The following is an 18,224-nucleotide window of genomic DNA, read 5'->3' on the forward strand; positions in this document are numbered from 1 at the left end:
AAGTTGGAGTGCAATGGTCACATCTCAGCTCACTGCAATCTCTGCACCCGAGTTCAAGCAATTCTCTCACCTCAGCATCCCAAATAGCTGGGATTACAGGTGTGCGCCACCATGCCTGGCTGATTTTTGTATTTTTAATAGAGATGGGGTTTTATCATGTTGGCCAGGCTGGTCTTGAACTCCTGACCACAAGTGATCCACCCGCCTGGGCCTCTTAAAGTGCAGAGATTAGAGGCATAACCCAGGCTGGGCGCGGTGGCTCACACCTGTAATCCCAGCACTTTGGGAGGCCGAGGTGGGCAGATCACGAAGTCAGGAGATCGAGACCATCCTGGCTAACATGGTGAAACCCCGTCTCTACTAAAAATACAAAAAATTAGCCGGGCATGGTGGTGGGTGCCTGCAGTCCCAGCTACTTGGGAGGCTGAGGCAGGAGAATGGCGCGAACCCGGGAGGTGGAGCTTGCAGTGAGCCGAGATCGCACCACTGCACTCCAGCCTGGGCGACAGAGTGAGACTCCGTCTCAAAAAAAATAAAAAATAAATAAATATAGGCGTAAGCCACTGCACCTGGCCCCCATTTTTAAGTCTTTTTATTACTGAATTAATAAATCATTTATATATTCTGGATATGAGTCCTTTATTAGATATATGACTTGTATTTCCTCTCATTCTGGTGGTTGTCTTTTGACTTTCTTGGTGGCATCATTTGCAGCACAAAAGTTTTAAATTTTGAAGAAGCTTGATTTATCTGTTCGTTCTTTTCTCACTTGTACTTTTGGTGTTGTAGCTAAGTAGCCTTTGCCTAACCCAAAGTCACAAATATTTGTTCCTCTGTTTTAAGAGTTTTATAGTTTTAGATCCTACATTTGGGCCTATGATCCATTTTGAGTTAACTTTTGCATATGGTATGAGGAAGACGTCTAACCTCATTCTTTTTCATGTGGATGTCCAATTGTCGTGGCACCATTTGTTGAAGACTATTCTTTCCCCCATTGAATTTTCTTGGCACCCTTGTTGAAAAGCAGTTGGCTATAAATGTAGGGGTTTATGACTGAACTCCTAATTCTGTTTCATTGATTTATATGCCTTCCCTCATGCCAGTACTGCCCTGTCTTGATAACTGTAACTTTGTCTCACGTGTTAATGGGAGAGTTAGGGCAGAAATGGGCAATCTAGACTTTTTCTTTTCCTAGTCTGACCAGTTACTAGATTCTTTAGATCCTTCCTCAAGTTTTCAACCACACTTTATTTCTCCTCTGTATATCTTTGTGACATGTCCTCTTGCTGGTTTCATTAGGTGATGATATCCTGATAGACCTGAGAAATCTCAGCTGTCTGACACCTTAGTTTTCTCCTAGCAATGCCAGCTAACTTCATTCTAACTCAGTTGCTTGGCTCTGATGGGCTTTCTCTGTTGTATAGAATTAAACATTTGGGCCATGAAAGGATGCTCTGGTTCCTGAAATTCTCTAACTGGTTAGGTTCAGGATAATAAGCTTACTGTACTGTTAAGAGATGTAAAGATCTTTCCAACGGCTATATAAGCGAGCAATTCTAGCAGATACTGCTCCCACGTGGGCTGTGATACAGACTTTAAAAGCCTAACCTTGTCCTCCCTGGGCCTTTCTTTTATTGCAGGCGTCTGTAGCATTGTGTTGTAGACATGAGATTTGCTGATATTAGCATCTTTGTAGTAGTGGAGAAATGGAGGACAGGCAAGAGATCTGCCTGGAGAGGTGGAATGTGGGGCAGGACCATTTCCCATCACTTCAAATTGCTAAACCAAAGAATACAAAGCCCCTGTGACCTCTGGAATCAACAATAACCACCCTGAGATTGTCATTCCTTTCTGTTGTGGATTGTGTGCAGCACACCTAGAGCTTACACTATGAACTGTATCCTAATTTTAGCTAATTTAAATTTCTGTTTTATATTGGACATGAAAAAAATCTGTACTCCGAAGTTGCCCTTCCTCAAGAGCTTCTATTAAAGACTCTGGGCCGGGTGTGGTGGCTCACGCCTGTAATCTCAGCACTTTGGGAGGCTGAGGCAGGCAGATGACGAGGTCAGGAGATAGAGACCATCCTGGCTAACACGGTGAAACCCCGTGTCTACTAAAAATACAAAAAAATTAGCCAGGCGTGGTGGCAGGTGCCTGTAGTCCCAGCTACTCTGGAGGCTGAGGCAGGAGAATGGCGTGAACCCAGAAGGCGGAGCTTGCAGTGAGCCAAGATCACGCCACTGCACTCCAGCCTGGGCGACAGAGCGAGACTCTGTCTGGAAAAAAAAAAAAAAAAAAGAGACCCTGCCCATGCAAATGGGGCAGGGAAGTGGACATGTCAGAAAGTGAGGGTTAGGACAGGTTGTGGATTCAGCCTGCCTGAATGCAGTTACTCCTAAGTGATCTTGGACAAGTTACTTAAACTATCCAAGTGTGAGTTTCCTTATGTTTAAGATGGTGATAAGAATAGCACCCACCTTCTGGAATTGTTAAAAGGTTGAAATCCCATGTAAGGATCTTAACACAGGCAAGGGTTGGCAAAGTTTTTCTATAAAGAGCCGGAGAGTCAACATTTTAGGCTTTGTGACACCATAGACTTTGGGGTTTCTGTTGCAACCACTCGGCCCTGCTGTTGTAGCTTGAAAGCAGCCACAGACAATCTGCAAATGGACGGGCATGGCTATGTTCCAATAACACTGTGCTTTTCAAAACAGGTGGGAGGCTGGGTTTGGCCTGCAGGCTGTCATTTGCCGACCCCTGGCTCAGCACAGGGCTTGGCTAAGTGGGCACAATGGGTTTTTCATAAATGCCAGCCGTTCTCCCAGCCTGGGGACAGCTCCTTGACATCGGTCTCCTTGTTCATTTTCTCTGTGTTTTTAACAGAATGTCGAGGTCTTGGCCAGCAGGAGCAACACTTCAGAGCAAGACCAGGCGGGGACCGAAATGCGCGTGAAGCTTCTGCAGGAGGAGAATGAGAAGCTGCAGGGAAGAAGCGAAGAGCTGGAGCGGAGAGTTGCTCAGCTTCAAAGGCAGATCGAGGACCTGAAAGGCGATGAAGCCAAGGCGAAGGAAATGCTGAAGAAGTACGAGGTGAGGCTCGCTGGGCCCAGGCCCATCTTTGGCAGCTGCTGTTCCTTCTTTCCTGTGTAAGTGATTTCAAAAGTGGGGAAGGGATTTATTGTCATAATTTAGTAGGAAAGTCAAGGCAATAGTGAATACATCCTCTCTGCAAGCCATTTCTTTGTTCCCCTGGGAGTGGCATGACAGGGAGGCCAGGGAATAGGGACGGTGAGGTCAGGCGGGAACACAGGTCTAGGCACAGGAATCCCCACACACCCAGATACCAGACATACCCAGTCTTCCATGGCTTCACACAGGCCTCCACCTGAAAAGGCTGTCTTAACACCACCATTAGACCGATTCTCACTAAAGACTATTTATTCTTTTTTAACTCATTGTTGATGTTTTTAACAAGCCAATTATCTGGTTGGCCAGACCTCTAGCAGTGGGAAGCTGTGAGTGAGAGATGGCACATACTCAGCAGTAGGAAAGGGCAGCTGACAATGAAGGAGGAGACACACATGGTCACTGCCTTAGTCTGTCCTATGCTGCTATCATGGAATACCACATTGGGGTAATTAAGGAAAAATAGAAATGTATTTCTCACAGACCTGGAGGCTGAGAAGTCTAATATTAAGGTGCCAGCCTCTAGCGAGGGCCGTCCTTCTGTGTCACAGTGTGAACGGCATCACATGGCAGAAGGGCAGAGGTGGAGTGGGGAACTGACTGGCCAGAGGGGGCCACGCTTGTCCATTGACCAGGAACCTACTCCTGTGATGACAGTTTGAGCCCATTCATAAGGGCAGAGCCCTCATGGCCTCATCACCCCGTAAAGGTCTCACGTTTTCATACCATTACAATGGCAATTAAACTTCCAACACATGCTTTTTGGGGGACACATTCAAACCATAGCAGTCATCCATCAGGACCACCAGGATACCTTTTATAAAACTGTGTGTGTGGGGGTCCATTCAATACCTATTGTTTTCAGATCTCTAGGAATAAGGCCAGGTATTTGTATTTAAAAAAAAAAAAAAGAAAGAAAAAAGTACCCCAGCTGGTCATGGTGGCTCATGGCTGTAATTCCAGCTACTTGGGAGGCTGAGAGGTGGGAGGGAGGATCACTTGAGCCCAGGAGTTCATGACCAGCTGGAGCAATATAGTGAGACCCTGTCTCTAAAAAAATAAAAATAAAAAATCACCCAAGATAGTGTGAATGTTCACACCTGGCTGAGAACTGGAACTGCAGATAGGCACACACATCCAAGAACACGGCTGTTGTGTGCCACCTTGGGTCTGTGACAGGCACATTGTGACCATAGCCACTGCCATGTCTGTGGGTGTCTTCGGTGTTCATTTAATTTCACTGAGTCAGTTTCATAGGTACAGCACACATCTAAGTGCATACTGACCCAGTGTTTCATCGTAGGGAGAAATACGACAATTAGAGGAGGCCCTTGTGCACGCCAGAAAGGAAGAAAAAGAAGCTGTGTCAGCCAGAAGGGCCCTGGAGAGTGAACTGGAGGCTGCTCAGGTAAACACCAAGGGCTGTTGTCATTACTCCCTCAAGAAGAATGCACAGAGACGCAACACCAGAGAGGCGTGTGGAGATTGTCCTTGGCCCTGTCTTTCCATGTAGCTCCCTTTCACCCATAATAACCACTCAGTTATTTGAACTATCCGTCTAGACCAGCGGTTCTCAACTGGGGGGGATTTGGTAATGCCTGAAGACAATTTTGGTTGTCACAACTGGGGAGATGCTACTGGCACCTCGTGGGTGGAAAACAGGGATAGGGATGCTGTTAAACATCCTATGAAGCACAGGACAGCCCCCACTGCAAAGAATGATCGGGCCCCAAATGTCAGTAGTGCGAAGGCAGAGAGCCCTCGGTTTAGACGTTAAAGAGCTTGACAGCTTTCCAAAGATAAAATATGAGTGGTGTGAGAAGGCCGACAGGACTGGCCCCCGAGGCGGTGTGGAGTCTGCTTTCTGGCAGAAGCCAATTTCCCTTCTCCTCTGGGCAAATGCACTCTATAGAGTACATTCCTTCAGGATGGCTATTCAGAGAGGCAGGGGGAAGTCATTTCCTTGAAACTGGATAGCTATCGCTATTCAAAATCAGTAGGTTCTTAGAAAATTAGATTTTCCCATTTGAAGCACATTCTCAAGAAAGGCCTGTACTGCCGTTCTGATTGACTTTGCACAGTGACCTCCGGGTGATGCAGGTGTGTCCTTCTCCTATTGGCTCTCGGGATGCTGCTTAAGTATCTCAGGTGAGTTTCTGAGGAGGTAGAAGCCAGTGTTTTTGAGAGTTCTCTAAAAGGAAGGTTGTTAAAGTTTTCCATTCAGGACCCACTTGTAGTCAGGGATAGGTGAAGTGGGGGCATTGAAAGTGTTAAGAGCCGAGTCAGGTTCAGATTTGTAAATGCCTTGTTGCAGCTTTCCTGGAGAGTGTTCAGCTTCATCTCCTAGAGTACAGAGGAGAGGAAGGATTCCCACAGGTCAGCCTAGCTTGGGGACTCTCCCCCAAAATCAGAAGCCGGTGCCTTCTCCTCCTCTTGGGACAAAACTCGTGTTTGCGTACAGTAAAGTCCCAATTTTTCCTGAGTTCAATGTCTGACTGCCTTCACTTTGGATTTTTTTATTTCTTTAAATCTAGATCTTCATTACAAAATCTTGTGGGGTTGATTTTGTGTGGATGGCACTTTTGCTGTGCTGCTGTTTAAAGCTTAGGTTGGTTACTGTTACCCAACCCAGCTGCCAGAGTGTGGGGTTTAAATTCGTGAGCTGGTTGGGGGGCAGAAAGAAAGGAAACATATTTGTACTCTATAGGGATAAACATCTCTACCTTCATGATATGTCCACACCAAGTCCTATGTGCAGCTATGGGTCTCTCAGAACTTTTCCTTTGGTCAAACAGGAACTTTTCACACATATGGAAGTGGTTCCCCTGCTGGGAATCTGCGCTCATAGTGAATTCAGTGCACAGAACAGATGATGGCCTTGGGGCCTCAAGATCTTAATGTAATCCCTACCCACCCCCACCTTCAGATCTCTAGCCTTGCCTTGGAAATTATCCCTGACATGTTACTTTTGTTGAGGCCTGTTTTCCCAGTAGTGTGGGGATGGTGAGAGTGCTTCATGCAGTGTGTGGCTGTGTTAGCCACTGGCAGTGCAGCTGGCAAGAATTAAAAATGGGCCTGACAGTTTCACTATCTTTACCTGAATTATCTGGTCTTAAAAGTAATGCCTAGAATGGCAATCATTAAAAAGTCAGGAAACAACAGGTGCTGGAGAGGATGTGGAGAAATAGGAACACTTTTACACTGTTGGTGGGACTGTAAACTAGTTCAACCATTGTGGAAGTCAGTGTGGCGATTCCTCAGGGATCTAGAACTAGAAATACCATTTGACCCAGCCATCCCATTACTGGGTATATACCCAAAGGACTATAAATCATGCTGCTATAAAGACACATGCACACGTATGTTTATTGTGGCATTATTCACAATAGCAAAGACTTGGAACCAACCCAAATGTCCAACAATGATAGACTGGATTAAGGAAATGTGGCACATATACACCATGGAATACTATGCAGCCATAAAAAATGATGAGTTCATGTCCTTTGTAGGGACATGGATGAAATTGGAAATCATCATTCTCAGTACACTATCGCAAGAACAAAAAACCAAACACCGCATATTCTCACTCATAGGTAGGAATCGAACAATGAGGACACATGGACACAGGAAGGGGAACATCACACTCTGGGGACTGTTGTGGGGTGGGGGGAGGGGGGAGGGATAGCATTGGGAGGTATACCTAATGCTAGATGGCGAGTTAATGGGTGCAGCACACCAGCATGGGACATGTATACATATGTAACTAACCTGCACATTGTGTACATGTACCCTAAAACTTAAAGTATAATAATAATAATAAAAAAAAGTAATGCCATGGAAAAAGCACCTCGCTCTAAAATACTTTGTTTTCTTTAAAATTGGAAACCAGATAGTCAGCTCCTTTTGTTTGGTTACTGTTTCTGTGTACCTCTCGTCCTCGAAGCTGGCAACCCAAAGGGACCTTAGCCCTTGAGGAAAGAAAAAAGTAACTGGTATTTTTCTCAGTCTTTGTGCTATTAGTCTATTGCATCTTCACGTATGATAAATAGATTTCTTTACATAGTAGCTGGAGACGCTGGTAAATTTATGTCTGATTTACCATGACTCAGTTAAAAAGTAGTAGAGGGTCATAAAGATGCTGTTCTTGGTTTGCTCAATGCCCTACCACTTGCTTCAGGACCGTGTTGCTATCTAGGGCTACTGGAACTGCACTTAAGGCAAGGCATCTATGATTCTATTTAAAAGTGCCTTTTGCAGATGGGGAAGTAAAGAAGCCTTTGCTGGAGAAACCACAGTTCTTTCCTTCAGGAAGGGATAACAGTGCATACGTTATTCCTAGGGCTTTCCCTCCCACCCCATTGGACTTTTGAGTATTGAGACAACCAAGGAAAAAGGGCCCAAGGCTTGCACTGTTGCAGCCCACAGACACTGAGTGGCAGGAACTACAAGAAGACCAACTTCCTTCTGGTTAAACTGCCCATTCTTGACACCCATAGGCTCACCTGCAACTTGGTTGTCGTTAATATGAGCTAATTGGGACCTGAGTCATAGGGTAAAATCTGTGTCCGTTGACAGATAATGGTCCCTGAGCTCAAGGACACTCACCCTACATCTACCCGTGTTGTGTCTTGGATTCTCCAACCTGATATATTTTCCCTAAATTTTCATCTAATTATTCATCGATGAGCTTGTGTTGCTGGCCTTGAGAGTCTCTGTAGCTACAGAGCATTTCACTCCTGATACTGTCCATATGAAGGGTCAGAAAAATGCAAAGTTACCACATTTGCTTCTTTTCATGTGAATTTGGGACGTTTTCTCAGCAGTGACTTATTGGAACGTATTTCTTGAATTACGGAGGAGGAAGACTGTTGTTCTAAACAGTGTTTCTAAACCTTAGTACATATTAGAATTATCTGGGGAGCTTTCAAATGCAAATGATTATGGGCCCCATGCTAAGAAAAATTGTGATTCCATCAGAAAAAGCTAGAATCTACATTTTAAGTACAGACACCCCATCCTTGCTTGGTGATTCTAACATAAGAAGCCTTGGGATCATTTTTGGGGATAGGCATTCATTTTTAATAGCTAAGTGTTTATCATATGCCTAATAGTGAACATACCCAGATAGACAGAAAATCTCCCCCTTGCCTTTACAGAGCTTACTGCCTTGCAAAAGTGGCAAGCATATAAGAAATAATTTAAAAATAATGTAGCAAATCTATTCTTCTAGGCAATGTGTGTGTGTTGGGGTGGCGGGTGTTGGCAGGCCCTAGGCCTGGAGTGGTGAGTCTGTGGTGTCTCTTGTGGTTCAGGAGAAAAAGCCAGGCAGCCCTGCTTGAGCTAAGAGGAGCAGAAAGGCATGCACGAAGCACATGGAGGCTGAGTAGAGCTGGGTTGGCTTGTCTGCTGACTGGAGCCCTTGGGATTGGGGTCTAAGAGGAGGAGAAAGGCTGGGGGATTCCTACGGGGAGGGGGTTGAGTTGGATCCTGAAGTTTCTACAGGAAGCCATTGGGGGCCCTCTGTATTTGTTGTTTCACGGATTGACATTTTTTGGGACACATGTTTTGAGGGTTTTGTCCCATACCATACCTCACTGGTTCTATAACTCCTCCTCACCCTTTGCCCCAATACTGCTAAATCATCGATCAACAGAAACCCCAGGTTTGACCCTGCTTCTGGTGGGTGCCCAGCAGCAGCTGTGCTGGAGCACACTCCTGCTAATTCCCCCAAACTGAACTTCTGATTACCTTTCTTTTTGCCACCATCTTTTCCCCAACAGCTTTTGTTAACCTTGGTTCTCTGCAGCAGTTAACTTCAGCAGGTGGGCCAGGTTGGCTGCTTCTCAAAGTCAGCCAGCCCAGCAGAGCCCAGGGACTGGAAGGCCGCTATGGGTGGTGTTTTAGCCCCACATCACATGGTTGGCAGAGCAGATCTGTTCCTGTGCTCTGCAAACCAGGAGAGTCCGAAGTGATTTGGAATGTTTTCAAGATCCTGAGTTACTGCCTGTGGCAGCAGCATGTAAACGGTTAAGCACTGTACAAATATAAACCATTGTTCTTGTGCAGTCACTGCAGGGACACAAGACCGGGTAGGCCCTGAGCTGTTTCTGTAGTGGCCCAGTCAGCCCTCAGTGCCTGACAACGTTTTCGAGATGATCCAGTCCGTGTTTGAGTCAGGTTGCTCTGTTCCGAGCTGTGCCTCTTCTTATTATCCTTGTACCTATGGCCCTAATGCTTAGCCATTTAAAGAAGCCACCATAACCTTCCCATAATATTTTAGGATTTTATTTTGGAATGGCATGTTGTTTACATAAAGAACATAAGTCTGTGTGACTTCGTGAGATGAGAGCCTCAGGGGAACTAAGGGGAGTATTGCACTCAAGATGGTTGTATTTTATGGTAGGCACTAGTATTTGGTGCTGATTCAATCAGTAACCACCTACCTGACTAGTATTTTATCTGACTAGTGTCTCTTCCATTTAACACCTTCTGTTCATCAAGTTCACCAACCTGTGTGTTTCCAAATTCCTTTTTGCCTGTGTCTGAGTCCAATTCATGGATTCTGTTGATGACAACTGCCTTTACCCAAGTGGACCTTTGTTCTGTGGGTTAGTGTTCTCTTAGCGATTCATTTTTAGTTATTCTAACTGTAAGAACCATCTGCATAGCACAGTAAATACTGGAGCATTAGGTGTGATGCTGTGTGTCACAGGATATAAATTGCCAAGTAGGTTTAGGTTGTCGTAATGTACAACTTGACCTCGATTTTCAAGCATGAACATTCAGGTTTTCAGACACTATCCCGAATTCCCACCACCAGCAGCCTTGGCCGTGTATTTCTGTAGCATGTTGTTTGTCTGCCCCTTTATTCCTGTGGATGTTTTTGGGTAAGTCAACTTTCCTTTTTGGTCCTTGAATTTCAGAACCAACAATGTCCTTCTATCTCTCTGACGGCTTTATTGTGATTTTCCTCATCACGGATTTAACAGATCTGATTGCTTTGCAGTGTGACTGTGAAGTTCCCTGTGCCACCCGTTCCTGTGGCTACCTGGTTAGTAGGTGACAGCGCTGTCCTTTCCCTGCCATTTGCAGGGAAATCTGAGTCGGACCACCCAGGAGCAGAAGCAGTTGTCTGAGAAGCTCAAAGAGGAGAGTGAGCAGAAGGAGCAGCTAAGAAGGTTGAAGAACGAGATGGAGAATGAGCGGTGGCACCTGGGCAAGACCATTGAGAAACTGCAGAAGGAGGTGAGGGGCTGGAGGAGGAAAGAGGATGTAGGGCCAGATGCCTTTGTTGGACCCAGTCCCCTCTGAGGGTCTGGTGAAAGCCTGGGAAACCTGCAGTAGGTCTAAGCACAAAAGTGTCAGGGATTTGCAGATCCCAAGAGGCAGCTCTTTGGATTTGTTGAAAAGATAGAAACTGGTCTAGAAAACATTAATGCCAGTACTCTCTGGATTCTGGGCACCAGAATCACCTCTTAACAGTTAGTAGAAGAAGGCTGTGTGTCAGTGCAGATGGAACCAATGTTGACTGAATCAGAATCGACATCTCTGTGCAGAGTCTCTACATTTGCATCTCTATTACTTGTCCAGGAGTGTGAAAGGCAGCTTCAGAGCTCAGTAGCTGCTGCTGTTTCTCCTCATCTCTGCCCCACCATACCCAGAAGGGTAAAGGCACAAAGCTGGCAGGCTTTCTGTATTCTGGGAGTTGACACGAGTGTCTGCTGTTTTTTGACGCGTATTATGTACCAGGCACTTCACTAACTATTTGGTTTCTAACTAGAATTTTATCTGTATCTGCTGATAAAATTTTATCTGTATCTGCGGATACTAATTCTGACAACAACCCTGTAAGGTAGATATGATTTCAGTGTTTCCAATGTGGACACGGCCAGGGCCCAGAGAGGTTAACGACATGCCCCAGTCACGTACTGGTAAGTGGCACAGCAGCCCTAGGACCCTGAGGCTGTGTGCCTGGCTCCAAAGGACATGCCTGCTCACTCCTCCATGCTACTTCCAAGTCACAGGTGCCCACACCTGGCCAACTCAGGATCAGGTGCTGGACCATTTTTGAGGGGGCCGTAGAAGAAAGGGAGAAGAGGAGATGTGCTGTGTGTTGAAATGGGACCCAGACCCTGGTCTCAGAGCATCCCAGGGTGGGCTCACACCCATGTCACTTCTTCCAGATGGCAGACATTGTTGAGGCCTCCCGTACATCAACCCTGGAGCTCCAGAACCAGCTGGATGAGTACAAGGAAAAAAACCGCAGGGAGCTCGCAGAAATGCAAAGACAGTTGAAGGAGAAAACCCTGGAGGCAGAAAAGTCCCGACTGACAGCCATGAAAATGCAGGATGAGGTAATGCCTGGCCACATAAGTTCTTCCTTTATCCCTTATTCAAAGTATCCTTTGCCCTGAAAGTCTTCTGTGAGGGACTTGGGGGTAGATTCGTGAGACAGCTTTTGTGCTTGACTCTTCATTCTTCACCTTCTGGATGGTTCTGTGGGCAAATGGCATTCTGGAGCACAAAGGACCCACCGGTGGACTGTGAGGACAAATGGACACCGCTTTAACCTGACCATTTTCTTGATGAATCTACAGTTTTTTGCCTAAAATGTTTAGCTGCCATTTACGGAGCAGCCATGATGTGCCCAGCTGTGTCCAGATGATTTATTTATATGCTTTCATGTTTTAATTTAATCATAGAGTAGGGATTACAGTAACTGACTGTTTTTTGGCCATTCATTTATGAAAATACAGACTTCTATTGGCATGAGGGTGGTGGATGAGAGTTTCACAACAACAATAATGGCGAATAAAAGAAATCCTCAGGAATTTATGAGTATTGAAATGATTAAAACATTGGTTTTATATTTAAGAATAATTGAGCAAAGAAACCCAAATGCTAGCTCCCTTCAGGCTTGGCCTCTCAAGAACTGAGAAAAAGAAAGGGGATGTTTTTGATTTTTTTAATGGAAAGCTGGAGATGTCAAAATGTAAGCACAGCCTATGCTGATTTCTAGCTATACCTCTTGCCAGCTGGGTCACCTCGAGTAACTTAACCCCAGTTTTCTGAGCATATGTTTCTACCTCTTTAAAAATATACCAAATATTAGTGACTTAATTAAATGAGATAATATGTGAGACTGTGTAGCAGCGAGTCTGTACATCCTGGACACTTCATAAATATTAATTTCCTTTTCTTTAATTTTAGGGGCTTATTGTTTTTCATGAACAGTGCCAAGAGCACCAAGATTCCACAGGAAAACATTTTTTTCTTTAAAAAACAAACTTGAATTTCTTTGATGATCAAAGAAAAGTCACCCATGAGTCAGTGCTGAAACTGTGTAAAAGAACAATAGATATTTATTGCAGGCTTCTAGAACACTCTTGAAAGGCCCCTGATAACAGATCCCCTTTGGCTCCGGGTTATATGATACAGGACTCCAAGTAAGAAGTGAAATTAGCACACTGCCATCACAGTTCTCTTTGGTATTAAAAAAAAAAAAAATCACGTTCATTACTACAGTACAGAGGCAGAAGGATTCAGGTATCTGCCAGAACACCAACAAGCACCTGGTCTGATTTGACTTCAAAAGATCACAGTGTCACAATGACCCCTGAAAAGTACTTCCCGTTGCGTTTTATATAATGATTTTTATGATAGAATCCTTGGGTTGGAAGGAAACATAGAGATCCTCTAGTTAGATAAGGAAACTGAGGTCTGGAGAGACTAGTTAAGGCCAGATGGAGACCAGTATTGTTTATAAAAGAGCAGTCCTTCCAAAAAAAAGGATTCCTTGCAAGGAAAATAAAGATGGCCCTTCCTGGATTTTTCTCACTGATGCAGCCCTGTGAGACACTGTTTCCATGTGAGCAACAGACGTGGACACCTCATCATTCTGCAGGGAAACTGCAGTGAGATACCACCCTCGACTAAGATGGTAGAGTGATGGAGTTGTTTAAAACAAAAGTGAATTAACAAGCCAAGGTCACTCTGGATCCTTAAAAAACTCAAGCTCAACTCTGTTCATTGCCCCTCTGCTTGTGTTTTGATTGAGCTGGTTGAAGATCTTGGTTAAAAAAAAACCCCAAAAGCTACAGGGGTCTGTTCTAAGTGCTGTAATAGTGGCTGCCTTTGCTTTGAGAGAAATAGGCATTTTTCACCCATTCTACCTCTGATAAGCATGATCTTTAGAGAATCGAGACTTAGCGATTACCATTGTTCAGTTTATTTTCCAAATCATTTTTAGCAAAGGGTGATTTTAACTACTTAAAGGTAGCACTAGGAAGTTCAAAAGTTGTTTGCTTACTTATAATTCCGGGTACACTGTTCACAGACACCATGCTAGTTATTCTCTTCTGCTGGCCCTTGTCAAGGACTCTGAGTATCATGGGGCCCTTGCCGGGTGTTAGGAGGGACCTGGTGGGTGTGGAAGATGGGGCTGTGCTGAGCAGTGGAGGAGGGCACGCTGGGCATTGGGAAGGGGGACAGGAAGGAAACGCAGGCTGCACATTAGCCTGTCATTCTTTCTGACCCTGACATTCATGTTCTTTTTGGGTATCATCTCATTTGATTCTTATAATAGCTTTAGAAGGCTGGTTTTATAATTATCCCAATTTTGTGAATGAGGAAACTGAGTCATAGAGCATTTTTGTTTTTGTTTTTTGTTTTTTTTTAACGCTCTGGAATATAGCACATCCTCTGTATCCAGAGAATGTCCCGTCACTGTTTTTCCATGAGGTGATTTTCATTCTGTGCTTTCATGTACTTTCTGTCATGGTAACCACCAAAACCAGATGCGGGTCTTCATCTGGAGATGTCATCTTCAAGGCTAGGCTGTTCTCATAGAAATGCCCAGTGCTCCTGTCCGCCTCCCAGAGAAGAACACATTTCCTCAGGTTTTTCCACGTGTTCTCCAAAGTTGTCCTCAACTACTGGGGCTTTCCAACTCTCCTGTGACAGACACCGCAGAAGGGTGGCATTCTGTAGCGGAGTTTGCCGTTCGCTTTCGTATACTCTGAAGGAAACAGACCCCCTGGTATATTCTATTCCTGAGACTATAGCTCTACTCAATACTGGTACCAACTCCAAGTGGGTAGGGCACTTAGAACAAAGCAGACAGCCTGGGGCTTCACCAGATCAGCCCACACAGATGTTTAAGGAAGACCTACTGTGCGCTGAGCTGGCTGGTCTCCCCAGGGAGCTTCCAGAGAAGTTCAAGACGCAGACTGGCCCTTGTGAATCAAGCTGTTTTGTCTGTTGCACTTTCTTCAAAGCTGTTAGTTGAGTGCCACCTTGTGGATGGAAAAAAAAGAAAACAACATTATAAATTAAGAGCTAATCATTTTCTTCTACAAAGCAGTGGCTTTCCCTAATGTGCCTGTATATGTTGTTAGGTTTTGTGCCAGTAGGTTGCTTTGCAATCATTAATTCAGTTGTGTGTTCTTTTTTACTGAGTTGAAACCTCTTTTGGGGTGACAGTGATACAGGTAGACAATAAATTACCCCCTGGGAAACATTATTTAGTTAAGGAGCTCTCGAGAGTTTTTAACATGACCTAGTAAAAACTACATTTTGCATTCAGCTGGGCACGGTGGCTCATGCCTGCAATCTCAGTACTTTGGGAGACCGAGGCGGGCATCACCTGAGGTCAGGAGTTCGAGACCAGCCTGGCCACCATGGTGAAGCTCCACCTCTACTAAAAATACAAAAATTAGCTCAGTGTGGTGGCATGCACCTTTAATCCCAGCTACTTGGGAGGCTGAGGCAGGATAATTGTTTGAACCCAGGAGATGGAGGCTGCAGTTAGCCAAGATCGCACCACTGCACTCCATCCTGGGCAACAAAGCAAGACTCCGTCTCAAAAAAAAAACTACATCTTGCAACCCAGGAATACACGCATCTGCACAAATATATGAATGTCTAGCACAAAAGATTTGCAAATCAATATTTGCTAATACTCTGCTATTTTTTCTGTTCTATTTAATTAAAAAATGCTGGTCAACATCTACCAAATAGAATTTGTAACCTAATAGGTTGCTGCCTGTAGCTGGAAAACCCTCTCTTTTTACGAAAAGGAAAGTGAGGCCCAGAGGGAGGTAGGACTTGCTCAAGGTCTTCTGATCTCCCATATTGTGGGGGTCCAGCTGATCTTCCTTTTGGTGGGGTCAGCCCACTGTGCACTGTCTGTGGAGGTCTCTATGCTCTTGATGCACCCCAGAAAACCATCCCAGCTGTCTCTCCTCCTAGATGCGTCTGATGGAGGAAGAGTTACGGGACTACCAGAGAGCTCAGGATGAAGCCCTCACAAAAAGGCAGCTTCTGGAGCAGACGCTGAAGGACCTGGAGTATGAGCTGGAAGCCAAGAGTCACCTCAAAGATGACCGCAGCAGACTGGTCAAGCAGATGGAGGTCTGTGGGCCGCACAGTGTGAGCTGGGGGACCTGCGGAGAGCGAGTCTGGGCCACGAGAGAAGCAACCTCTTTGCTCTCAACTCAGCCTTTGGGAAGTCTTGGGTTTTTATTCTCTCCCACAGCCGGATGTAGTGAGGTTATTTCTTGATTGAAGGAAGGGGCCAGTCATTTATAGACTTAGGACGTCAGAGCTAGAAGGAATGATGGACATAATTTAGTCTAACATTCTCATTGTCTTGAGAGGAAATAGAACAGATTCCCAGGGACATTAGGTGATTTTGCCTAAGGGCACAGATAGTTCCTTTTCTGTTTGTTCTTTGGGGCAGTTCTTCTAGCTAACTAGAAGGAACCAGACTGCTGCATGTCCAGAGAGGAGCCTCCTAGGAATCGTCATCCTTCATTTGCCACACCACATACTCCATTCTTGCTTCCTGTTGCTGGCCCATTTTCCCTGATAGGTTATTGGGCTTTGCCAGAGCTCGCAGCACACTGTGGCTCAGTTTACTGTGGTATACATAGTATGTACATGGTCCAAGACAGCATATCAGAAATTGCTGAATGCAGTCACCAGATGGGGGTGATCTAGTCACAAGCTGAAAACACCACATATTAGAAAAATATAAATGAAGTAACAGAATCTAAGTGTGAACAGTTCACTGAGGTTGACAAGAAGAACCTTAGAATCACTCCATCTGAACTTTTAAAAAAGAGTAATTCTTAGGAGCAAAACTAACCCCCAGAAACACACACACACACACACACACACACACACACACGCGCCCCAGTAGAATTTAGAGAGAGGGAGAGACACTGAAAAAGTGGAATTGAGAGAGACACTAAAAAATAGCCTCAGTCTTTTCAGAGAAGTTAAAATTGTCAAAGTTTTGATAAAAGACAGTGCCCAAGGCCATGGAGAGATGGCTTAAATTCAAAATCAATGGAATTCCTGATTCAGCTTTGCAAATAAACAGAAATAACTTTTAAAACCTCCAGGGGACTTAGTAGCTGTTTCTATCTAGGGAGTGTTGTTTAAGTCATTGAAGATTTTATTAGATGGGCCTCTTTTAGAGACTAGAATAACCTGGTTACAGTTTTATTGCTCTTTTGTAGGACTGCTGTACCTTTTGCTAATGTCCTGGCTCTGATCTCTTTAGGGGAGGTAATTTTAAGGCAAGCTAAGGTCAATCCACTTAACTAGAAACTGATTATTCTAGGGCCTTAAACAACCTGACTCAAAACAAGCTAAAGCCTCTTCAGGCAGTGGAGGAAGAACCTTTGGAGTAATGGCCCTGGCCTGGACCCTTAACACTCCTGCTGGGTTCTGTGCAGTATGGCTTTTAGGCAAGAAGAGAGTCCTATAAAGAGGTGCTTTTAGCTGGAGATTGGGTTGTTAGGTCATTTCCACTGCTATATCCTGACTAAAGAGATCATTTCCTTTGGCCGACTTAGGTCTAGAAGGAGTGGCATAGCTAAGCTTCATTTGCCCCTTTGCAATATTTATCTATTTTCTCATTAATTACAAAATGAATGGCTCTGAAGACCCTGCTACCATGAGATGCGCTTGAGGGGTGTTTCGTCCCCTAAGAGGCGGCTATCAGGACCATCTTGCTGTGACTACGTCTTGCCTGCTCCTTCACTAGCACTTAAATTAATTTTCAAGAGTCAAGAGCTCTCCTAACGATGGACATTTTCTGTAAACTCCGGTGGCTGTTGTATGTAAATGCAGCTCTTGTGGATCCTGAGTGATGTCTGACTATAGTGAGACTGGTCTTGGAGGCATCAGGAACCACTGAATAAACAGGAGGCTTCGGTGCAGGGCCCAGCTCCAATCCAAGTTGGCCTTTGAGATGCTTGGCTCCTGGGAGAGGGCCTTTTAGCTTCCCTGTAGGTTTTGATCACTACCTGGGGGCCATTCACAGACAGTTAGTCATTCACAAGAATCCTGGGTGTTTTATTGTGATAAATAGAATAATATTTAGGGATAGAGGTGTCCGTTGCTTGTCAATCCACTTTGGCAATTGCAGAGACAATATTTATATACAAATGCTGCAGGTTCACATTTAAAACTTGGAATGCCAATTGCTTTTTAGCATTTGTGGCTCTGAGTTTACTTAGACCTATGACAGATTGGCTGGTGACAGGAGAAACACATGCTCAAGGCCGTCAACCCCCAGTTCCAAGTGGGGTGGTTTGTGTTAGAAGCCTCTTTTCTTCACAGACAAAGCTGCTTTGAAATGTTTTTCTCTGAACACTCAATTAGGTTAGATTAGGAGCCACCAAAGAAGCCACAAATTGTTATTCTGAAGTGATGATGAGTTTAACAGAATTGGTTAGCACTGTCTTTTGGTTAATCCAGTGCAGGTTTGGGAGTGCACAGTGCAAATGCATGCTGTTCCTTAGAAGGCTTAGAAGGCTGCTATAGATTTACTCCTGCAAGGCTCTTGCAGACAAAAGATTGTCCTGAGCATGAAGTGTTTTTTCCACATTGTCTTTTAACAGGCACTGGCTTGGGTAGATCTGTTTAAAGTTATTGATTCACAGGGAGAAACAGAGACTTGACAGAAACATGCTCAAATATCCTTAGTGTTTGCATTAGAGTTTGGGATAATGTTTTTTCTTCTT

General features: G+C 44.7%; 1 protein-coding gene across 8 annotated transcripts in view; it reads left to right on the top strand.

The window, feature by feature from the left end:
• Positions 1–18,224, top strand: part of CGNL1 (cingulin like 1) — a 179,641-nt gene that overhangs the window by 142,138 nt on the left and 19,279 nt on the right. For all 8 annotated transcript variants that reach the window (XM_054531561.2, XM_024232753.3, XM_063716167.1 and 5 more), the window contains 5 exons: positions 2,887–3,093; positions 4,493–4,597; positions 10,282–10,434; positions 11,373–11,543; positions 15,439–15,600. In XM_054531561.2, the coding sequence (XP_054387536.1) occupies positions 2,887–3,093; positions 4,493–4,597; positions 10,282–10,434; positions 11,373–11,543; positions 15,439–15,600 (798 nt within the window). The remainder of the gene's footprint in view (positions 1–2,886; positions 3,094–4,492; positions 4,598–10,281; positions 10,435–11,372; positions 11,544–15,438; positions 15,601–18,224) is intronic.

The sequence above is a fragment of the Pongo abelii genome, chromosome 16 (genome assembly GCF_028885655.2).
Source record: "Pongo abelii isolate AG06213 chromosome 16, NHGRI_mPonAbe1-v2.0_pri, whole genome shotgun sequence".
NCBI lineage: Eukaryota > Metazoa > Chordata > Mammalia > Primates > Hominidae > Pongo > Pongo abelii.